The sequence below is a fragment of the Chiloscyllium plagiosum genome, unplaced genomic scaffold, assembly GCF_037043375.1.
Source record: "Chiloscyllium plagiosum isolate Xiang-an unplaced genomic scaffold, Cpla_swu_hap1 HiC_scaffold_8, whole genome shotgun sequence".
Lineage (NCBI taxonomy): Eukaryota > Metazoa > Chordata > Chondrichthyes > Orectolobiformes > Hemiscylliidae > Chiloscyllium > Chiloscyllium plagiosum.
Genome location: NW_028270146.1, coordinates 2,352,359 through 2,376,017, shown reverse-complemented (window position 1 = coordinate 2,376,017; position 23,659 = coordinate 2,352,359). Strand labels below are relative to the sequence as shown.

The 23,659-nt window shown below is 43.2% G+C and overlaps 1 protein-coding gene across 2 annotated transcripts in view; it reads left to right on the top strand.

The window, feature by feature from the left end:
• The window catches only part of flvcr2a (FLVCR choline and putative heme transporter 2a), a 200,537-nt gene that overhangs the window by 25,126 nt on the left and 151,752 nt on the right, over nucleotides 1-23,659 (top strand). For both annotated transcript variants that reach the window (XR_015757816.1, XM_087989531.1), the window contains exons 2-3: nucleotides 16,106-16,247; nucleotides 20,784-20,924. Coding sequence is in view for 1 of the 2 variants with exons in the window: in XM_087989531.1 (XP_087845657.1) it covers nucleotides 16,106-16,247; nucleotides 20,784-20,924 (283 nt within the window). In the remaining variant the exon portion in view is untranslated. The remainder of the gene's footprint in view (nucleotides 1-16,105; nucleotides 16,248-20,783; nucleotides 20,925-23,659) is intronic.

Sequence of the window (23,659 nt, the reverse complement as noted above, 5' to 3'; positions counted from 1 at the left end):
AGGAGTGTTGAGTGGATGATGCATCTTAGCCTCCTCCAGTGGTCCCCCACATTACAGATACCAATCTTCAGCCAATTTGATTCACTCCCCATGATATCAAGAAATAGTTGGATTCACTGGATACTGCTAAGGGCCCCAAGAAAATTCCAGCAATAGTACTGAAGACCTGTGCTCCAGATTTTGCCGCTCCCTTACTCAATCTCTTCCAGTACAGTTACAACACTGGCATCTACCTGACAATGTGGAAAATTGCCTGGTATGTTCTGTACGTGAATAGCAGGACCAATCCAACCCAGCCAATTTCTACCCCATCGAACATCAGTAAAGTGATGGAAGGTGTCATCAACAGCGCTATCAAGCAGTACCTGCTCAGCTATAACCTGCTCAGTGACCCCCAGTTTGGTTCCACCAGGGCCACTCAGCTCCTGACCTCATTACAGCCTTGGTTTAAACATGGACAAAAGAGCTGGATTTCAGAGGGGAGGGAGAGTGACAGCCCTTGACATCAAGACTGCATTAGACCTAGTGTGGTATCAAGGAGCCAGAGCAAAACTGGAATCAATGGGCATTAGGGGGCAATCTCTCCAATAGTTAGAGTCATACCTGGGACATAGGAAGGTGTTTGTGGTCGTTGGAGGTCAGTCATCTTAGCTCCAGGACATCTCTGCAGGAGTTCCTCAGGATAGTGTCTTTGGCCCAACCATCTTCAGCTGTTTCATCAATGACCTTCCCTCCATCATAAGGTCAAAAATGGGGATGTTCTCTGATGATTGCACAATGTTCACCACCGTTTATGACTCCTCAGATATTGAAGCAGCCCATGTTCAAATGCAGCAAGACCTGAACAATATCCAGGCTTGGGCTGACAAGTGGCAAGTAACATTCACAAATGCCAGGCTATGCCCATCACCGGTAAGACACAAACTAACCACTGCCCCTTGACATTCAGTGGTGTTACCATCACTGAATCCCCCACTGTCAACATTCTGGGGGTCATCATTGATCAGGAATGCAACTGGACTCACCACATAATCATGGTAGCAACAAGAGCCATTTAGAGTCTCGCAATTTTGAGCCAGGTATGACTCTTCTACAGAACTCACTTCAATGTGCTTCTTATTTGGAACCGAGGTCTTAGAAAGAAGCAGACTAGACTTCGAAATGTTAACTCTGTTTCCGTCTCCACAGATACCGCCAGAACCACTGAGTTTATCCAGCACTTTGTTTTCATTCTTTTCTGAGTTCTGTTGATAATCACTGAGCTGAGATATGAGATTTCAGTTATTAATTCAGAGGTCTGTGGGTCCCACTGTCACCCCACGTTTTGAGTACAGGAATCAAAGCTGATGTTACAGTTGCAGAACTAATAGAGTTGGAAGGGCCAGGTGACTGTCCTCAAAGAAGGTAGAAGATCTCATGTACGATTTCATTGCTTAATGAGGACTGTGCAGAAATATTAGTGAGTGATTTCCCTGAGCTGTATAACTAGGCTGTACCCATCATTACAGCTTATCAATATCCTGGTAGTTCCTGTATGCTTGTAACTTGATCTCAACTTCCTGGAATGATTTTACCATCTTAATCAGCATTGTAACTAAGATTTTAATTACATCTATAATGTGCGACCTAAATTATTCATGGAGTTGGGAGGTCATATTGTGGCTGTACAGGACATTGGTTAGGCCACTTTTGTAGTATTGCATGCAGTTCTGGTCTCCTTCTTATTGGAAGGATGTTGTTATGAGAAAATTTGTAAAACAATGATATCTGATATGCAAGCTGTGCAAGGTTACCTTATGGCCTCTCCCACCTAGCTTAGACTGGTGCCTCTTTATGAGGAGGACTTATCTCGCCAATAAGTGCCTGACTCAGCTGGATCTGTTTTTCCCACCTGATGGAGGGCTAAGGGCCTGTAGGAGTGATCAGTTAAGCCCACACAGACCTGTTGATTAACTTCTCTTCCTAACAAGTTATTGCCTTTCCACTGTTATCTGTCTAATTAAGAACATGCAGTGTTTTTGTAAGCATTTTAGAACATAGAACATAGAACAATACAGCACAGAACAGGCCCTTCGGCCCACGATGTTGTGCCGAACATTTGTCCTAGCTTAAGCACCCATCCATGTACCTATCCATTTGCCGCTTAAAGGTCACCAATGATTCTGACTCTGCCACTCCCACAGGCAGCGCATTCCATGCCCCCACCACTCTCTGGGTAAAGAACCCACCCCTGACATCCCCCTATACCTTCCACCCTTCACCTTAAATTTATGTCCCCTTGTAACACTCTGTTGTACCCGGGGAAAAAGTTTCTGACTGTCTACTCTATCTATTCCTCTGATCATCTTATAAACCTCTATCAAGTCACCCCTCATCCGTCGCCGTTCCAATGAGAAAAGGCCTAGCACTCTCAACCTATCCTTGTAGACCTATTCTCCATTCCAGGTAACATCCTGGTAAATCTTCTCTGCACCCTCTCCAAAGCTTCCACATCTTTCCTAAAGTGAGGCGACCAGAACTGCACACAGTACTCCAAATGTGGCCTAACCAAGGTGCTGTACAGCTGCAACATCACCTCACGACTCTTGAATTCAATCCCTCTGCTAATGAACACTAATACACCATAGGCCTTCTTACAAGCTCTATCCACCTGAGTGGCAACTTTCAAAGACCTATGAACATAGACCCCAAGATCCCTCTGCTCCTCCACCACACTAAGAACCCTACCGTTAACCCTGTATTCCGCATTCTTATTTGTCCTTCCAAAATGGACGACCTCACACTTGACAGGGTTGAACTGTATCTGCCACTCCTCAGCCCAGCTCTGCATCATATCTAAGTCCCTTTGCAGCCGACAACAGCTCTCCTCACTATCCACAACTCCACCAATCTTCGTATCATCTGCAAATTTACTGACCCACCCTTCGACTCCCTCTTCCAAGTCATTAATAAAAATTACAAACAGCAGAGGACTCAGAACTGATCCCTGCGGAGCTCCACTTGTAACTGGGCTCCAGGCTGAATATTTACCATCTACCACCACTCTCTGACTTCGACCGGTTAGTCAGATTTCTATCCAACTGGCCAAATTTCCCTCTATCCCATGCCTCCTGACTTTCCGCATAAGCCTACCATGGGGAACCTTATGAAATGCCTTACTAAAATCCATGTACACTACATCCACTGCTCTACCCTCATCTACATGCTTGGTCACCTCCTCAAAGAATTCAATAAGACTTGTAAGGCAAGACCTACCCTTCACAAATCTGTCCTGGCTGTCCCTAATCAAGCAGTGTCTTTCCAGATACTCATAAATCCTATCCCTCAGTACCCTTTCCATTACTTTACCTACCACCGAAGTAAGACTAACTGGCCTGTAATTCCCGGGGTTATCCCTATTCCCTTTTTTGAACAGGGGCACAACATTCGCCACTCTCCAGTCCTCTGGTACCACCCCTGTTGACTGTGAAGACGAAAAGATCATTGCCAACGGTTCTGCAATTTCCTCTCTTGCTTCCCACATAATCCTAGGATATATCCCATCAGGCCCGGGGGACTTGTCTATCCTCAAGTTGTTCAAAATGTCCAACACATCTTCCTTCCTAACAAGTATCTCCTCTAGCTTACCAGTCCATTTCACACCCTCCTCTTCAACAATGCGGTCCCTCTCATTTGTAAATACTGAAGAAAAGTACTCATTCAAGACCTCTCCTATCTCTTCTGACTCAATACACAGTCTCCCACTACTGTCCTTGATCGGTCCTACCTTCGTTTTCGTCATTCTTATGTTTCTCACATACGCATAAAATGCCTTGGGGTTATCCTTGATCCGATCCGCCAAAGATTTTTCATGCCCTATCTTAGCTCTCCTAATCCCTTTCTTCAGCTCCCTTCTGGCTATCTTGTATCCCTCCAATGCTCTGTCTGAACTTTGTTTCCTCAACCTTATGTAAGTCTCCTTCTTCCTCTTTACAAGACATTCAACCTCCCTCGTCAACCAAGGTTCCCTCACATGACCATCTCTTTCCTGCCTGACAGGTACATACATATCAAGGACACGTCGTATCTGTTCCTTGAAAAAGTTCCACATTTCCACGACATCCTTCCCTGACAGCCTATGCTCCCAACTTATGCTCCTCAGATCCTGTCTTACATCATTGTAATTACCCTTCCCCCAATTGTAAAACCTACCCTGTTGCACGCACCTATCTCTCTCCATAACCAAGGTGAAAGTCACAGAATTGTGGTCACCATCACCAAAATGTTCACCCACTAACAAGCCCACCACTTGTCCCGGTTCATTACCGAGTACCAAATTCAATATGGCCTCCCCTCTGGTCAGACAATCTACATACTGTGTTAGAAAAGCTTCCTGTACACACTGCACAAACACCGCCCCGTTCAATCTACTTGATCTAAAGAGCTTCCAATCAATGTTTGGGAAGTTGAAATCACCCATGACTGCTACCCTGTGGCTTCTGCACCTTTCCAAAATCTGTTTCCCAATCTGTTTCTCCACATCTCTGCTGCTATTGGGGGGCCTATAGTAAACACCCAACAAGGTGACTGCTCCTTTCCTATTTCTGACTTCAGCCCATACTACCTCCAAAGGCAGATCCCCCTCGAACTGCCTTTCTGCAGCCGTTATACCATTTCTAATTAGCAACGCCATCCCCCCTCCTTTTTTACCACCCTCCCTAATCTTACTGAAACATCTGTAACCAGGAACCTCCAACAACCATTCCTGTCCCTCCTCTATCCACGTTTCCGTGATGGCCACAACATCGTAGTCCCAGGTACCGATCCATGCCCTAATTTCACCCACCTTATTTCTGATACTCCTTGCGTTAAAGTATACGCACTTGAACCCATCTCTGTGTCCGCAAGTATTCCCTGTCAATGCTACCTTCTCCACAGCCTTCCTACATTCTTGGACATCCTGACAAACAGCTAACCTACTTGCTGGACTACAAGTCCGGATCTCATCCCCCTGCCAAATTAGTTTAAACCCCCCCGAAGAGTGCGAGCAAACCTACCCCCCAGGATATTGGTGCCCTTCTGGTTCAGGTGCAACCCGTCCTGTTTGTACAGGTCCCACCTTCCCCAGAATGCAGTCCAATTGTCCAAATATCTGAAGCCCTCCCTCCTACACCAGCCTTGCAGCCACGTGTTCAACTGCACTCTCTCCCTATTCCTTGCCTCACTGTCACGTGGCACCGGCAACAACCCAGAGATGACGACTCTGTCCGTCCTAGCTTTTAGCTTCCAGCCTAACTCCCTGAGCTCCTGAATGGCCTCCCCACCCCTCTTCCTACCTATGTCGTTGGTGCCAACGTGCACCACGACTTCTGGCTGCACACCCTCCCCCTTAAGGATTCTGAAGACACGGTCCGAGACGTCTCGGACCCTGGCACCCGGGAGGCAACAAACCATCCGAGAGTCCTTTGTGTAAAGGAAGTCTGTTTGTGACAGAAGGAGGGAGTAACCTGTGAGAGCTCTTAAAGGAAGAGCTAGTACCCTTCCCTTCCAAGGTTTTGGAACCTTAGCTAACCTGGTTATAGGTGTCAATGTTATGTTGTAACAGCGATGCTATTGGTGAATATAGGGGAAGACTAAACTAAACTTCTGCAAGAGGTTTTTATTCCAGACTACCAAAGAGTATGATCTCTGGGAAGAACCAAGAGAGGCATACAGGTTGAGTCCACAAGGGATTCCCTGGGCTGTCTCAAATCTGAAGTTAACAGTGAAACTTGAAAAGGTTAAGAAAAGATTTACAAGGATGTTGCCAGAGTTGGAGGGTTTGAGCTATAGGGAGAGGCTGAACAGGCTGGGGCTGTTTTCCCTGAAGCGTCAGAGGCTGAGAGGTGACTTATAGATGTTTATAAAATCATGAGGAGCATGGATAGGGTAAATAGGCAAGGTCTTTTCCCTGGGGTGGGGTAATCCAGAACTAGAGGGCATTGGTTTAGAGTGAGAAGGGAAAAATTTAAAAGAGACCTAAGGGGCAACATTTTCACGCAGAGGGTGGTATGGTATGGAATGAGCTGCCAGAGGAAGTGGTGGAGGCTGGTACAATTGCAACATTTAAAAGACATCTGGATGGGTGTATGAATAGGAAGGGTTTGGAGGGATATGGGCCGGGTGCTGGCAGGTGGGACTAGATTAAGTTAGGATATCTGGTTGGCATGGACGAGTTTGGACCAAATGGTCTGTTTCTTTGCTGTACATCTCTATGACTCTATGAAACCACAAAATTTAAAAAGAAACACTGGTTAAGGAGAACACTGCAGAGCTGGTGAAAGACGATGCTCCAGAGGACAGAATCCATTTAGTTTGAGCTCAGGAGTAGTAAGGGTGCAATTGCACTGCACGGTGTAATCTATATACCATCGGGTGGTGGTAAAGGTAGTGAAGAACAAATCTGCCGGGAAATTAAAGCTGGGTGCAAACATCAAAGGAGCAGTCAGAATCAGAGATATTAATTACTGGGATAGTGAGTGTAAGGGGCAACGAGGGGAGCTTCTTTCAGCAGTATGTGTCCAGACCAACAAGGAAGGATGCTGGATAGTTCTGGTTCTTAGGAAATGAGGTGAACCAATTAAATCAAGTGACAATAGGAGAACATGTAGGGAATATTGATTATTGTACATAACATTTACAATGACATTAGAAAATGACTAGTTGGTCAATCCAGAGTAAGACTAATCCATTTGTAGAAAGTAGACCTCAATGGGCAAGAACAGAGCTGGACCACATGGACGGGTGTCAAAGATTGGTGGGAAAAGCATGAACTGACAATGTGCTACCTTCAAAGAGGAGATGAGATTCCTTCAAAAGAAAGGGTCAGAGAAAGCAATCTTGAGCTCCCTGAATCGCAAAGAAAAGGGTGTGTGTTTAAGTTGTGTGTCAGGTAGAAAATACAATTAAAAACCAAGATGAAAATAGAATATTCTAGAAGACAAATGAAAAAAGCAAATAGAAGAAGCAACAAATGACTGTGATGTCTAATAATGTCATACAGTCCTGAGGGAGGGAATTGGGAGGAGAGTTCTGAATCATAGAACATAGAACATAAAACATAGAACAACACAGCGCAGAACAGGCCCTTCATCCCTCGATATTGCGCCAACCTGTGAACTATTCTCAGCTCGTCCCTCTACACTATCCCAAAATCATCCTGTGCTTATCCAAGGATTGTTTAAATCTCCCTAATGTGGCTGAGTTGACTACATTAGCAGGTAGGGCATTCCACGCCCTTACCACTCTCTGAGTAAAGAACCTGCCTCTGACATCTGTCTTAAACATATCACCCCTCAATTTGTCGTTATGCCCCCTCGTACAAGCTGACGTCATCATCCTAGGAAAAAGGCTTTCACTGCCCACCCTATCTAATCCTGTGATCATCTTGTATGTCTCTATTAAATCCCCCCTTAGCCTTCTTCTTTCCAATGAGAACAGACCCAAGTCCCTCAGCCTTTCCTCATAAGACCTTCCCTCCAGACCAGGCAACATGCTGGTCAATCTCCCCTGCACCTTTTCCAATGCTTCCACATCCTTCCCGAAATATGGCAACCAGAACTGTACACAATATTCCAAGTGTGGCCGCACTCGCGTTTTGTACAGTTGCAGAATGTTATTGCAGCTCTGGAACTCAATCCCTCTATCAATAAAACCTAACACACCGTATGCCTTCTTAACAGCACGATCCACCTGGGTGGCACCTTTCAGGGATCTATGTACATGGACTCCAAGATCCCTCTGCACATCCACACTACCAAGAATTGTGAAGGGGACAGAGCAATCAACAACGTCTCCTAATATACAAGTGACTTGGAAAAGGAAACAAAAGAAACACAGAGGTTGTGAAAAGAGACTGGCAGCAAACATGCAGGAAATACTAAAGTCTTCTGTATGCATACGAATAATAAAAGGTTGATAAAAGGAGGAGTAAGGCCAATTAGGCACCAAAAAAAGGGAGTTACACCTGGAGGCGGGGGCCATGGCTGAGGTATTAAATTAATATTGTACACCTGTTTTACCCACAAAGCAGATGTTGCCCAGTCAGTGGAGTCAGAGAAGGAAAAGCAGTTAGGTGAAAGGTTTAAAATTGATAAGGACGATGTATTGGATAAACTATTGTACTTTAGGTGAAGAAGGCACTGGGGCTGGATGAGGTGAATCCAAGGATATTGAAGGGCCCGAGAGGTGAAATTGCAGAGGGACTGGCATCAATTTTTCAATCTTCCCTGGAATCCAAAGTTCGGAGAATTATAAACTTTCTTCAAAAAAGTTTATGGAGATTAGCCCAGCAATTACAGACCAATCAGATTAACGTCAATGTGGGGAAACTTCCAGAAACAATTATTCAAGATAGGATGAATAGTCACGTGGAAATTATAGTTTAATTCGGAAGAGCCAAAACAGAGAAGTTCAGGCAAAATCGTATCTAACTAATTTGCTGGAGTTTATTTGAAGGGATGACCAAGAGAGTTGATGAGATGTGGTGTAGATAGGCTTCCTGAAGGTGTCCAATGGAGGGTCGGTCACACACCAGAAGAAAATGATAGGTCATGGAATAAAAGGGACAGTAGTAACATGAATATAAAATTGACTGTATGATAGGAAACAGACAGTAATGGTCAATGGATATTTTACAGGCTGGAAGAAGGTTTGTAGTGGAGTTCCCCAGGGTCGTTATTGGGACACTTGCTTATTCTGAGATCTAATAATGATCTGGATCTTGGTGTGCAGGGGCAATTTCACAGTTTGGGGAGGGCAATAAACTTGGAAGAATTGTAAACTGTGAGGAGATAATGTGGAACGCCAAAAGGACATTGAGAAGTTGGTGTGTGGGTGGATAGGCAGCAGGTAAGGTTCAATGCTGAGAGATGTGAGCCACCACCTTCTCAAGGGAAACTTGGGACAGACAGTAAATGCTGTCCAGCAAGCAATGGCTACATCCATGAGCGAATTAAAAAAAAGATATAGAAAAGAATGGTCCATTGGGCAGAGGTAGTATCGATTTAGGAAAGGGAAATCATGTATGATAAACTTGTTTGAGTTTTGTTTGGAAGAATAACTTGTTGTACAGACAAAGGAAAGCCAGTGCATGTGGTGCACCTGGGATTTTCAGAAGGCTTTTGATAACATCCTGTTGAATCACAGAATCACACAATACAAAAGAGGCCTTTGGCCCATCAATTCTGTACTGCTGAAAACAGGAATTTGAGCATGGGATTGGGGATACGCTGGCAAGAAGTGAGAATTGGTTAATAGGCAGAAAGCAGAGCGTGGGAATAAATGGATCATTCCCAGGATAACAGGTTGTTACTAATGGGATACCACAAGGGTCAGGGTTAGGTCCACAATCGACATCAATGATTTGGAAGTGGGTAATGCTGTAATATTTCTAAATTTGCTAATAATGGGTGGGATTCTAAGATGTAAGGAAGAAGCGAGGAGTCTTCAACAGGACTTGGTCAGGCTCAGTGAGTGGGCTAGGACATGGCAGATGGAAAATAAGCGTAAATATGAAATTATTCACTTGGGTAGAAAAGTAGGAGTGTAGGGACCTGGGGTGTCCTTGTCCATAAGTCACTAAACGTTCGTGTGCAGGCACAGCAAGTAAATAGGAAGGCAAATTGCTTATTTTTGATAATTCTAAGGGGATTTGAGTTCAGGAGTGAAGATGCCTCATGCTGCTTCTTATGATGGTGGCTGAGAGCCTCCATGCCCAGATTAAATTTGGCCTGTGATGGAAATAATTGGAACTTGAAACAGGTGAGCAAAAACAGCCACTGGCCTGCTAATTCACACTCCTTGTTCATTTCAAACTAAACTTATTTATTTTCAACTTGTTGCTTTAGTGTGAATATTTCAATTCCACTCCTTATGGTTATCAGTGACATTTCTTACCTTTTTTGGTTTTTATTTTATTTTCTATGTTTCATTTTTCAGCTTTTTTTTCATATTTTTCAGTGCTCTTCCCTTTCTCCAGTCACTGTGTTCAGCTGCATATTTATAGATCCTTAGTGAGGAATTAGCGAAAACTGAGTCAAAATCAGCTGCAAATCTGGTTCCAGCTTTCCTGGTGTTGACTGACATATAAATCCAGTCAGTATCTTATAGGAGGGCTTTGTTTCTGTAATCTCAATGCTGTACAACCAAGTACAATCTTAGCTACGCGAAAGTGGGTATTGCAGATGCTGGAGATCGGAGTCTAGTTTAGAGTGGTGCTGGAAAAGCACAGCAGGTCAGGTAACATCCGAGGAGCAGGAAAATCGACGTTGCGGGCAAAAGCCTTTCATCAGGAATAAGCAAGGGCTTTTGCCCGAAACATCGATTTTCCTGCCCCTCGAATGCTGCCTGACCTGCTGTGCTTTTCCAGCACCACTACAACCTTAGCTACTTCAGGTTTAAACAACAAAATCTAGCAACCAGGTTTCTTAAAAAACAAAAACCTTTATTATCAAAGCAAAACTTAATGAAGATGCAGTAATTGTTTAATATAGACAGTCAAAAACAAGTGTAAATGCTTATCCCTCTAGTCTCAAAATGTAGACATACGCATGCATTTTATGGAGAGAGGGGAAAACAATGATTTCTGTGCAGAGATTGGCTTTCTGAAAAAACTACTGTGGCCAGTGAGTTATTCTTGAAGGCAAAGGTCAAAGAGATAATGTTCCAGGTTTGTCCTGATGTTCATGTTCCTAATTACACACATCTGTCTTTGCAGTCCTGTAGACGCAGATTGCTCAGGAAATACAATATTGAAATATTCTTTTTAACTACTCTTTCCAAAGAACAAGTAGGTTCACTCTTAACATCCCGAGAGAGTTTTCTTTTGAGAAATGGGAGAGGTCAGCTGGGCAATTTGTTCTAAACAGACCAGCTGAAGCAGATAAACCAAGTCCCTCTCCAAGCTAGTCCCTGTTCAAACAGTCTCAGCAGGGCCGTGCAGCAAACGAACTGTAATCACCAGAATGTGATCTGTTTAAAATACATGCAGTGTCCACAATGAACTGTCAATAACAACTTTTAAATAAACCACACCAGGTATTTCCATTAAACCTGAGATAAATCAATTTTTTTCATAATCCTTCAAAACTTAAGTCCTCCAAGTAGTATTAAGTCTGAAGTGTCTTCATAACACCATGAAACATTTTGATTGTGAACTCTGGACCACATCCAGCTCTAGTTCCTGATCTGTTCCGGTTTGCAGTCTTTTCCTAATGTTAAACTAGAAAGTTCCAACTCAGTGATCCCTGTCAATGTTTACAGGCAGTTAAAAATCATGGACTGCTGACATTCACACAACATTAAGTGTATTGTTCGAGATAATTGACAATTACAAGCTTGTAATTCATAACCAGCAGTTTTTGTTTTTCTAAATCTTTTCTGCCTGAGGCTCTGATTTTAACTGGATGTAATTGATCAGGCAATAACAACACTCCAGAATCTTGCCTAAAACACATCTTTATACCATTCTAACATACAGAGTGATGGCAGATTAATTGGTTGTGAGCAACTGAACCTCCTTTGTCCATGTTTAACATCCACATCAGTAATAAAGATTGTGATTGATTAGTTTTGGAAGTAGAATTGATATTTTAGTAGTAACCTTCCTGACCGCCCCCCCCCAATGTGTAGCTTATAATATCCCCAGTGATCACAAAAGTTAACATGGGATTGGTGCTGGATCTGTCATTTATATTAACAATTTGGATGAGAATCTGGGAATCTGGTTAGTAAGCTTGTGAATGACACCAAAATTGGTGGAATAGTCAATAGTGAAAAAGGTTATCTAAGGTTATAAAGATATCTTGATCAGTTGGGTTAAAGGGCTGACGAGTGGCAGATGGAAAAACCAAAAATAAAACTGCATATGTTGCAAACAAAAACAGAAATTACTGGAAAAGCTCAGTAGGTCTGGCAGCATCTGTGGAAAGAAATCAGAGTTAATGTTTCAGGCCCAGTGACCTTTCCTCAGAACAGGTCACTCAACCTGAAACATTAATTCTGATTTCTCTCCACAGCTGCTGCCAGACCTGTAAGATTTTTCAGCAAATTCTGTTTTTGTTTGAGTGGCAGATGGAGTTCAATTTGGATAAGTGTGAGATATTACATTTTGGTAAAACAATAAGGGTAGGAGTTATACAGTTAATGGAAGGGCCCTGGGTAGTGTTATAGAACAGAGAAACCTAGGGGTTCAGGTACCTGGTTCTTTGAAAGTTGCACCACAGGTAGATAGGGTGGTTAAGAAGTGTTTAGTGTGCTTGCCTTCATTGCTTAGACCTTTGAGCATAGGAGTTTGGACATCATGTTGAGGTTGTACAAGACGTTGGAGAGGCCTCTTTTGGACTACTGTGTGCAGTTCTGGCCACCCTGCCAGAGAGAGGATATTATTAAGTTGGACAGAGTTCAGAAAAGATATACCAAAATGTTGCGAGGAATGGAGGGTTTGAGTTATAAGGAGAGGCTGGAAAGGTTGGGACTTTTTTCGCTGAAGTGTAGGAGGTTGAGGGCTGATCTTATAGGGGTTTATAAAATCATGAGGGACATAGATAGGGTGAATAACAAAGGCCTTTTTTCTAGGGTGGGGGATTTTAAAATTAGGGGTGAGAGGAGAAAGATTTAAAAGGGACCTGAGGGTCAATATTTTCACATAGAAGGTGTTTTGCATGTGCAATGAACTGACAGAAGAAGTAGTGGATGCAAGTACAGTTACAATATTTAACAGACATTTAGATAAGTACATGAATAAGAAAGGTTTAGAGGTATATGGGCCAAATGCAGACAAGTAGGACGAGTTTAGTTTGGGAAACTTAGTTGTCATGGACGAGTTGGACCAAAGGATCTGTTTCTGTGCTGTATGACTCTTTGCCAGAGGGAACTCTGAACATTGATCCTGAGACAGTCTTAATGGAGTGATTTAATAATTGTCTAATTCACAGTGCAAAGGTCTTTATTTGTGGATCAAAGAGTGATATTTTGCATAAACATCAGGAAAAATACAAGCTATTGTGGATTTATTAGATATGGTGTTGTTGGAGGACTGTGAAGTTGTCAATATCATATCTGTCCTCAGAAAGAGAGATTAAATTAATGAGGAATTAACGTTTGTCTGCAGTGGGGCATTGCTGGCTGGGCCAACATTTATTACCTGTTCCAGCTGGTGCAGGAAGAGCATTGTTGGCAGATATATGGAAATGCTTGTGGATGTGGTGATTATGTGGTAAGTACAGTTGCCTTTCTAATCAGTGATGACCCCCAGGATAGTGGCAGATTCAGTGATGGTAATATTATTAAATGTCAAAGGGCAATAGCTTAATTCTCTCTTTTTGAAAATGGGCAGTGCCTGGCAATTGTGGGGCATGAATATTAGTTTCCACTTATTCGTCCAAGCCTGGAGTCGCGAGTGGTGCTGAACATTGCGCAATGGTAGGCAAACATCCCCACTTCTGACCTTATGATGAAGCAGGGTCTAGATTAGAGTGGTGCTGGAAAAGAACAGAAGGTCAGGTAGCATCCGAGGAGCAGGAAAATTGACGGTTTGGGAAGCAGCTGAAGATGGTTAGGCCTAGGACACTACCCTGAGGAACTCCTGTAGATTTGTCCTGGAGCTGAGATGACTAACCTCCAATAACCATAATCTTTTCCTATTTGCCAGGTATGACTCGAACCAGAGAAGACAACATCCCTGATTATTATAAATTCCAGGGCTAGGGCTCCTTGAAGCCTCACTCAATCTAATATTGTTTTGATGTCAGGGCTGTCACTCCCATCTCCCCTCTGGAATTCAGCTCTTTTGTCCATGTTTGACCCAAGGCTGCAATGAGGTCAGGAGCTGAGTGGCCCTGGGGGAGCCCCAACTGTGCGTCACTGAGCAGGTTATTGCTGAGCAGGTACTGCTTGATAGCGCTGTTGATGACACCTTCCATCACTTTACTGATGTTCAAGAGCAGATTGATGGGTTGGTAGTTGGCCAGGTTGGATTTGTCCTGCTTTTTTATGCATGCGATATACCTGGGCAATATTCCCCATTGTCAGGTAAATGTCAGTGTTGTAACAAGAAAATTGAAGGCTGAAACTGTTAAATATCCAGGATCTTTTAAAAGATGATGGCATTCTTCAGAAGATGACTTGAATGGTGATTGGGGAAATATTATGGACCAGCAGGAGGCTGGAAGAACACAGCAAGCCAGGCAGCATCAGGAGCTGGAGAAGTCAACATTTCATGTGTAACCCTGGAGAAGGGTTACACCCAAAGTGTTTACTTTTTCACTTCCTAATACTGCCTGGCTTGCTGTGTTCTTCCAGCTTCCTGCTAGTCTCCTTTAGATTCCAGCATCCACAACAGTTTTTTTTGGCTATAATTGGGGAAATATTGCTAATAATTGCTGGGACTGTAGGAGCAACATTTAGTTGTTTGGCCTTTAGTTTCTGCTCAGTGAGATCATGCAATCTGTGACCTAACTCCATTTAGCCTTAATACCTTTGGATAACATTATCTGAAAATGTAGAAAATAAGAACAGGAGTAGGCCACTCAGCCCTTCAAGGAGAAAGTGAGGACTACAGATGCTGCAGATTAGAGTCGAAAGTGCGGTGCTGGAAAAGGTCAGGCAGCATCTGACAAGCAGGAGAGTTGATGTTTCAGGCAAAAGCCCTTGATCAGGAATGAGATTCCTTCAAGCTTGCTCCGCCATTCAGTATCATCATAGCTGTTTAACCAAATCAGTTTCCTGTTCCTGCTTTCTCCCCAATCCCCACCTTTTGATCCCTTTTAGCACTTAGAACTATATCTAATTCCTCCTTGAAAACATTTGATGTTTTCATCTCAATTGCTTTCTGAACCAGGCAATTTCACTGGGTGGAGAAATTTCTCCTCATCTTGATCTTACTCGATTTCCTTAGACTGCGACCCCTTGTTCTGGATGCCCCAGTCATCAAGAACATCCTGTTTGTCCTATACAATGTTTCTTACTGAACCTGCAGGGTACCTTGTGGACTACACTTGACCTATTGGATGTGGGTGTTGGTCTTTGATTTTTTGATGAAACGTTTCAGAAAAACACATCAGCTTGGTGAATGAATCTATGACCTCAGTGTGTTCGATGCCAAGGAAGTGGGTGAATGGGAGCAGTCATGGCAGGAGGAGAGTGAGGACACTAGGGAGGAAGAAGCTGTTCCTTGTCCATGACAGGGCCCGCTGCATTTGGTGCGACACACCAGATGTGACCTGATTGCTACCTGGTTCCAGTGCCTGAGAGCTGTGAGCAGTAACCATCATGGAATGGGGAATAGTTGCTGATCATGATGCTAGCATTTGATTGCATTGTGGGATTGACCTGCAGCCTCTGTCGGTTTTGTGTGTGTCTGCTGTCTGTAAATAAAAGTTTGTGTTTGGGACTGTCTGCTTACTTGCCTGAAGGTGCTATTCTCTGACTGGGCAATGACAGGATTTGGGCCTCCAGTGGGCACTGGGACAGAATAATGGTGACTAAGAGAGGATGTTCAGACTGGCTATAGTTAAGGACAGGTAAACTGTGGGGCCTGGTGGATGAACAGTGACCAGGGTGAGAAGATGGGGTTGTATCTATGAGGGAGTGTCTGCATGCCAGCTGTGTGCTATTGGCAGTGGGTAGTATGGCTGCTGTCCCATGATGTTGGTGAGGGGCAATGCTGGATTGCTAACACTGATTGCCAGTGCTCATCCAGGGGCACAGCCAACATTTACAAATGGTGCAGGATGCTGGTCTTTCAGCAAGTACTCACTGAATGGTCAGTGATTCTGGGATGGAGCCAGAATTGGACGTCACTGACTCCATGGGGAGGTGAGCAGTTGATGGTTAATGAAGTGAGTTTGGTAACATGCCGTGAGGCAAATTTTCCAGGCCTGGTGGTGGAAATCCTTCCACAAAACCTGACACATATAACCAAAACTGTAAGATTGAGCCCAACTTGCTGGTTCATGATAAACAGTACGACCAAAGCACACACATGTCTTTCTACACTGTTCTCATGTTCTGTACTCCCAGTAATGTGAGTAATTGTAACCTGTAAATGGCTTGTCATTCATAACTGTTGTCTGTTGTCTCTCTACAGATGGGAGTTGCACTGGGTTTTCTTATTCCCCCCATGATTGTACCAAATGTGGATGACTTGGATCAATTGACTTACCACATCAACATCATGTTTTATGGCACTGCTGCAGTAGCAACTCTGCTGTTTATCCTTGTTATTCTCGGTAAGGAGACTACTAAATGAGCTAAGGACATACTATCTTAGAAAAACAGAATGTTCCATCATCAGAAAATGTTATTGCTAAACCGGTAATCCAGAAACCTTGTCTAATATTCTGAGGACATGAGTTTGAATCCTACCAAGGCAGAAAGTCAATAAAAATCTGGGATAAAAACCTATTAGCTAGACCATGAAACCATTGTTGATTGTTGTAAAACCCCATCTGGTTCACTGATGTCCTTTAGGGAAACAAGCTGCCAGCCTTACCTGGTCTGGCCTACACGTGACTGCAGACCTACAGCAATGTGGTTGACTCTCGACTGTCCTCTGGGCAATTACAGATGGGCAATAAATGCCTGGCCTGAGGTGCCCTCAACCCTCATACAAATGTTTAATAGTGTGTTATAACTGGAGGTGGTAACTGATGATGTCAGTTGCTGTTTGCTTGTTGCAGGTAATTCCCTTTTGCAACCAATATTTACGTTGCACGGTCTCTGAATATGCTGAATATAAACAGGTTTAACTAATAGAAGGTTATTATGTTTGTCCAGAGTACACAGAAGGGAATTTAAATTAAGCAGAGTCAGTTATTGTTAAACAGTGAATCATAAATTCACTCATCCTTAAAGTCAGACGTATTGTATTCAACACTACTTCTTAAAGACTTGTTTTTGTGTTTAATATATAAAAATATGAAACAGGAACAGAAGTCTGTCACCAGGTCTCCCAAGCTTCTTCTGCCAGTTAATAAGACCCCCATGGCTGAACTGTTTTTGACGTTTCTTTCCCTTGATCTACCTCTGCCTAAAAAATATCCAATCACCCACTTCCACTGCTTTTTCAGACAGAGTTCCAAAGTCTCACATTCCCACAAGTGAAAATTTCACTGAATCTTTGTTTATCTGTTTCACTTAATCACTGTCAATAAGATCATCTCTGATTTTTAAAGAGTAACTCCCTTAGTTCCAGATTCTTCCAAAAAAAATCTTCTCCATTTCTACCTTGTGAAGCTCCCTCAGGATCTTATCCATAAGAACATAGACAATAGGGTATAGGAACAGAATTAGGCCAGTCAGCCCATTGAGTCTGCTCCCCCAGTCAGTCACAGCTGATATGTTTCTTAACCCTGTTCTCCTGTCTCTCCCCATAACCATTGATTCTCTTACTAAACAAGAACCTATCTCTCTCTCTGTCTTAAATACACTCAATGACTTGACCTCCACAGCCTTTTGTGGTAATGAGTTCCACAGATTCACCACCCTCTGGCTGAAGAAATTCCTCCTCACCTCAGTTCTAAATGCTCACCCCTTCACTCTGCTGAAGTGCCCTCAGGTCCTAGCCTCTCCCACTAGTGTGAACATCATCTCAACATCCACTCTGTCCAAGTCTATCAGTATTCTGTAAGCTTCAATCAGTTTCTTCTCCCCACCCCCCACAACCATCCTTCTAAACTCCATCTGGTACAGACCTAGAATCCTCTACCGTCCCTCATGTGACAAGCCCTTCATCACCAGGATCATTCTTGTAAACCCCCTCTGGAACCCCCCCCCACCTTCCCCCAATGCCAGCACATCCTTCTGTAGATGCAGTGCCTGAAACTGCTTTCAGTTTTCCAAATGAAGTCCGATCATAGCCTTATACAGCCTCAGCAGGATATCTCTGCTCTATTTTCTAGCCCTAATGAAATGAATGCTAACATTGCATTTACCTTCCTAACTGCTAAATGAACTTGTATGTTAACCCTAAGAGAGTCCTGAACGAGGACTCTCAAATCACTTTGTGATTCAGATTTCTGAAGCCTTCCCCATTTAGAAAATAGTTTGCTCTTCTATTTGTCTGATCAAGGTGCATAACCTCACACTTTCCCACATTGTATTCCATCTCTGCTACTTTGTCCACTCTCCTCACGTGTCCAAGTCTTTCTGCAGCCTCCCCCACTTCCTAAACACTACCTGTCCCTCCACCTCTCTTTGTGCCATCTGCAAACTTAGCAACAATGCCCTCAGTTCCTTCATCAAGATCATTAATGTATAACATGAGTAGTAGAGGTTCCAACACTGACCTCTGCAGAACTCCACTAGTTGCTGGCTGCCATCCTGAAAAAGGCCCCTTTATCCATACTCCCTGCCCCCTGCCAGTCAACCAATCCTCTATCCATGCCAGTGTCTTGCCCCTAATACCACGGGCTCTTATCTTATTTGGCAGCTTCCTATGTTGCACCTTGTCAAAGGTCTTCTGGAAATCCAAATAGATCACAGCCACTGGCTCTCCTTTGACTAACTTGCTTGTTATCTCCTCAAACAATTCTACAGACTTGTCAGGCATGACCTCCCCTTGATGAAGCTGTGCTGACTCAGCCCTATTTTACCATGCACATCCAAGTACTGCACAATCTTATCCTTAATGGCTTAGCAATGATCGAGGTCAGGCTAACTGGCCTATAGTTTCCTGTCTTCTGCTTCCCACGCTTCTTAAACAGCGATGTTACTTTAGCCATTTCCCAGTGTGAGACCCTCCCAGACTCTAGTAATTCCCTAAAAATCACCACCAATACCTCTTCAATCTCTTTGGCCACTTCCTTCAGCATTCTGGGGTGTAGTGCATCTGGTCCTGGTGATTTAATCCATTTTCAGACCTTTCAGCTTTCCCAACACCTGTTTAGATTACTTACAGTGTGGAAACAGGCCCTTCAGCCCAACAAGTCCACAACGCCCCGCGGAAGCACAACCCACCCATACCCCTACATTTACCCCTAACACTACGGGCAATTTAGCATGGCCAATTCACCTGACCTGCACATTTTTGGACTGTGGGAGGAAACCGGAGCACCCGGAGGAAACCCACGCAGACACGGGGAGAATGTGCAAACTCCACACAGTCAGTCGCCTGAGGCGGGAATTGAACCCGGGTCTCTGGTGCTGTGAAGCAGCAGTGCTAACCACTGTGCCACCGTGCCGCCCACAACCTGTTCTTGAATAATGGCTACTGCAATCACCTTTGCTGCCTAACTCTCTTGAAGTTCTAGTTTGCTGCTGGCGATTTTAGGTAATAGTCTCGTCAACCTACTCTGAACTGCACTGGTCTTCAGGAGTTAAGTTATGACGAGAGATTGCACAAACTAAACCTGTTTTCTCTAGGATTTAGAAGGTTAAGGGGTGAAGTGATCAAAGTCTTCAAGATATTAACAAGAAAAAAATTGTAATGATAAACTATTTTCAATGGTTGGAGATTCTGGAACTAGGAGCACAGTCTGAAAATTAAGGCCAGACCGTTTAGGAGAGATGTTATAGGCACAAAGGGTGGTAGATGTTTGGAACACTCTTCCACAAGTGGCATTGGATGCTAGATCAGTTGTTAATTTTAAATCTGAGTTAGTTATATTTTTGTTGAGTAAAGGCAGGACAATGGAGTTAGGCCAGAGATCAGCTGTGACCTCATTAAATGATGGAACAGGCTTGAGGGGCTGAATGGCCTACTGCTGTTCCTAAATTTGACATCCCTGTTTGAATAGGGAGATTTTACAATAGTGCCTCCTAATTCTCGACTCCCACAAAATGAAACATCTTTACCACCTTATCAGGATTTTATACACTTCATTAAAGTCATTATTCATTCTGGATCCTCTAGACATATCAAAATTCTGTAAAAACCAGATGATTGTAGCTTTTAATTTATGTGGGAGTGTAGAAAGCAGCGTAGTGGGCAACTTTAATGGAAAGGAAAATGAGGCTGGATGTCTGTCTGAGAACTAACACAATTATCCCCTGATATTGAGTCAGATAGCAGTAATAAGTGTGAAACAAACAAAACAGAAATTACTGGAGAAACTCAGCAGATCTGCCAGCATCTATGGAGAGAGAAACAGAATTAACATTTTGAGTCCAGTGATGATCTTCTGAAACAGACTTGAAATGTTAACTCTGTTTTCTCTCATCACAAAGGCTGAATTTGTCCAACCATTCCTGTTTATGTTTGTTTCAGATTTTCAGCATCTGCAGTTCTTTATTTTATTTCTGTAATGATTGTGACCCTAGCTGTGTATTCTCAGATCTAATAAGAGCTTGTGCTACGTATTAATATACAGGTCTTACAGAATATATTTGGGGTCTGTTGGCTGAATGGCTGGTATGTTATGTAGGATGATACCAACAATGGGTTCTAATCCGGCGGTGGCTGAGGTTGTTATGAAGGACTCTACTTCTCAACCTCTCCCCTCACCTGAGGCATGGTGACCTTCAGGTTAAACAATGACCAATCATCTCTCTTGAATGAGCAAGCAGCCCCATGGTCCTCTGGGACCATGGTAACTTGACCTTTCTTTGATATACTGACCAAATTCATTGTAATCGGCTGCTGTAAATATTATTTCCTATTGTAATTCCAGTTTTTCTGCTTTAACTGATCAAAGCTGGAATTTAGAAAAGGTTGCATTAATAATGCATTAAAAGACAATGGACATCGCATTAGACAAAAGGGGGGAATTAAAGACTCAGAAATGACTTACTTGGAACTGCATTGTAATTGTGCTCTTTTCTATCAGTTTTTCAGGAGAAGCCAGATATTCCACCAAGCCAAGCACAGGCAGCTATCCTTGCCAAACCTATGCTGGATTATTCCTACGTCCAGTCAATACTGCAATTGGTTAAAAATATGCCATTTTTCCTACTTGTTGTTACCTATGGTAAGCTTTCATTCTATTCCAATACAAAAGTGAAATATCCCAAATGAAGGAATACGTGGCTATGGCCAAATACTGGAAAATGGGATTAGAATAGCTGGCACAAACGTGATGGATCGAAGGACCTTATACTGTGCTGTAGAGTCTCTATGAATATAGCAACACCTTAACATTCAGGTAATACAATTGCCAACCAATGTCCATCTCCACCAAGAAAGAAGCTAATCTTATAGCTCCCAAGCATAAAGTGGCATTACCATCACTGAATTCCCACAATATTAATGTTCTGGTGTTACCAAAACAGATGTAGGCGTAATGTTGCTAGAACAGTATTCCAGAACCTTCGGTGAATAACAATACATACCAATGACAAGATGCTGTCTAGAAATTCAACAAAGCTCCTCAGGCAGCACCTTCCAGATCTATGATCATTTCCATCGAGAAGGACAAGGGCAGCAGATACATGGTAACACCATGCCCTCCAAGCCATTCACCATCCTGACTTGGAAATATATCGCTGTTCCTTCACTGTCACGGAGTCAGAATCCTGGAATTCCCTTCCTAAGGGCATTGTAGGTCAACCCACAGCACATGGGACTGCAGCGGTTCAAGAAGGCAGCTCACCCCCATCTTCTCAAGGGGAATCTAGGGACAGGCAATAAATGCTGATCCATATTCCACAAATCTATGTTTTTAAAAGTGGTCTCACACACCACTCAGTATGTTAAACCACTACATAAAATAAGTATTGGGGGTGAATTGAATTGAATTGAATGATTTAATGACTTATTATCACATTTATTTTAAAGAAAACAATGAAAAGTGTGAAGTGTAGCCACACTCTGGCACCATTTTGATGTGCCTGCATTACAAGTTGCTGTAGCAATTAAAGAAGGTCAGTTACCACCACCTTCTCAAGGTCATTTCAGGATATGCAACAAATACTGATATTGCTCAAGATATATCCCAAATGCTATTAAATGCTCATTACTAAGTCAAAAGGACATTTCTGTTCTCCTATTCATTTCTCAGATTGAAACAACCAAGTATTAATTATTCACTTAGAGCAAACATGGATCTTGCTGTTATCTAGACAATTAACCTTGGTACTTATTTTAGAATCGTTGGTTCTGGGACCAACCTTTTATGTTGGATGTGCACGATCACCTTCCTCCACTCCATGAACTTCTGCTGTTGCCAAGTTCACAGCTTCCACTCTGATTGAACTGTATCTCATCTCTGTTCCTGAACATTATCTGTTCTATTCTTGTTCTAACCCAAAATCCATCTTGCCTTATTTCACAGATGCGTATAGCATAGAAACAGGCCCTTCGGCCCACCATGTCTATGTCAACCAGAAACACCAAACTACACTAACCCCATTTCCCTGCACTTGATCCATAGCCTATTGTGCCTGGCATTTTAAGTGCTCATCCAGATGTTTCTTAAATGTTGCAACAGTACCTGTCTCTACCACCCTGTCAGGCAGCACATTCCATATTTCTACTAACCTCTGGTTGAAAATGTTTTTCTCATATCTCCTCAAACCACTAATTCCTCATCTTAAACTTGTACCCTCTGCTCTCAGGCACATCTGCCATGAGGAAGAGATTCTCATGATCTACCCTGTCTGTGCCCCTCATAATTTTGTATCCCTCAATCAAATCCCCTTCTGCCTCCTCTGCTCCAGGGAAAACAAACCCAGCCCATCCAGTCACTCCTCATAATTGAGTCTTTTCATCCCAAACAATATCTTGATGGATCTCCTGTGTATCCTGTCAAATACAATCATTTCCTTTCGATAGTGTGAAGACCAAAACTGCACACTGTACTTGGTCTGTGGCCTGACTAATGTTTATAAAGTTGTAACAAGACTTCCTACTCTTCTATGCCCTGGCTAAAACAGGCAAGCATCCTGTCTCCCTGTGCTGGTATCTTCAGGGATCAATGAACCTACCATTCATTGTGTATATCCTTCCCTTATCAGACCTCCCAAAATGCATCACCTCACACTTATTGGGATTAAATTCCATCTGTCATTGCTCTGCCCAGTTTACCAGCTGCTCAATATCAGACTGTAGCCTGAGACCATCCTTCTCATCATCACCGTTTTTCTGTCTCATCTGCAAGCTTACTAATTATACCGTCTACATTCACATCCAAATCATTAATGTACATAACAAACAGCAAGGGTCCCAGCACCCATCACTGTGGTTACACCGCTGGTGACAGGCTTCCAGTTACAAAAACAACCCCCTACCATCACCCTTTGCCTCCTGTTCGGAAGCCAGTTTTGGATCCAGCCTTGGATCCTATGGGCTCCTACCTTTTGGACCAGTGTTCCATGTGGGACCTTGTCAAAGGCCTTACTGAATTCCATGTAAACCATAGGAGTTGCACTATTCCCATCTATATACATATATCATTACCTTTTCAACGTAATGAGGGTTTCTGTCACTCCCACCCTGAGGCAGTGAGTTCCAGATTCCCACCGCCTTCTAGGTAAAAAGATTTTTCCTTGCATCCCTTCTAAACCTTTGGTCCTCTACCTTAAATCTATGGCTCTGGTCATTGATCCCTCTATCAAGGGAAAAAGTTTCTTCCTGTCTACTGTATAACCCCTTTTAATTTTATACATCTCAGACATCTCCCCTCTCAATCTCCTCTGCTCTGAGGAAAACCACCCCAGTCTGTCCAATCTCTCTGCATCACTGAAACCCTTCAGCTCAGGCAACATC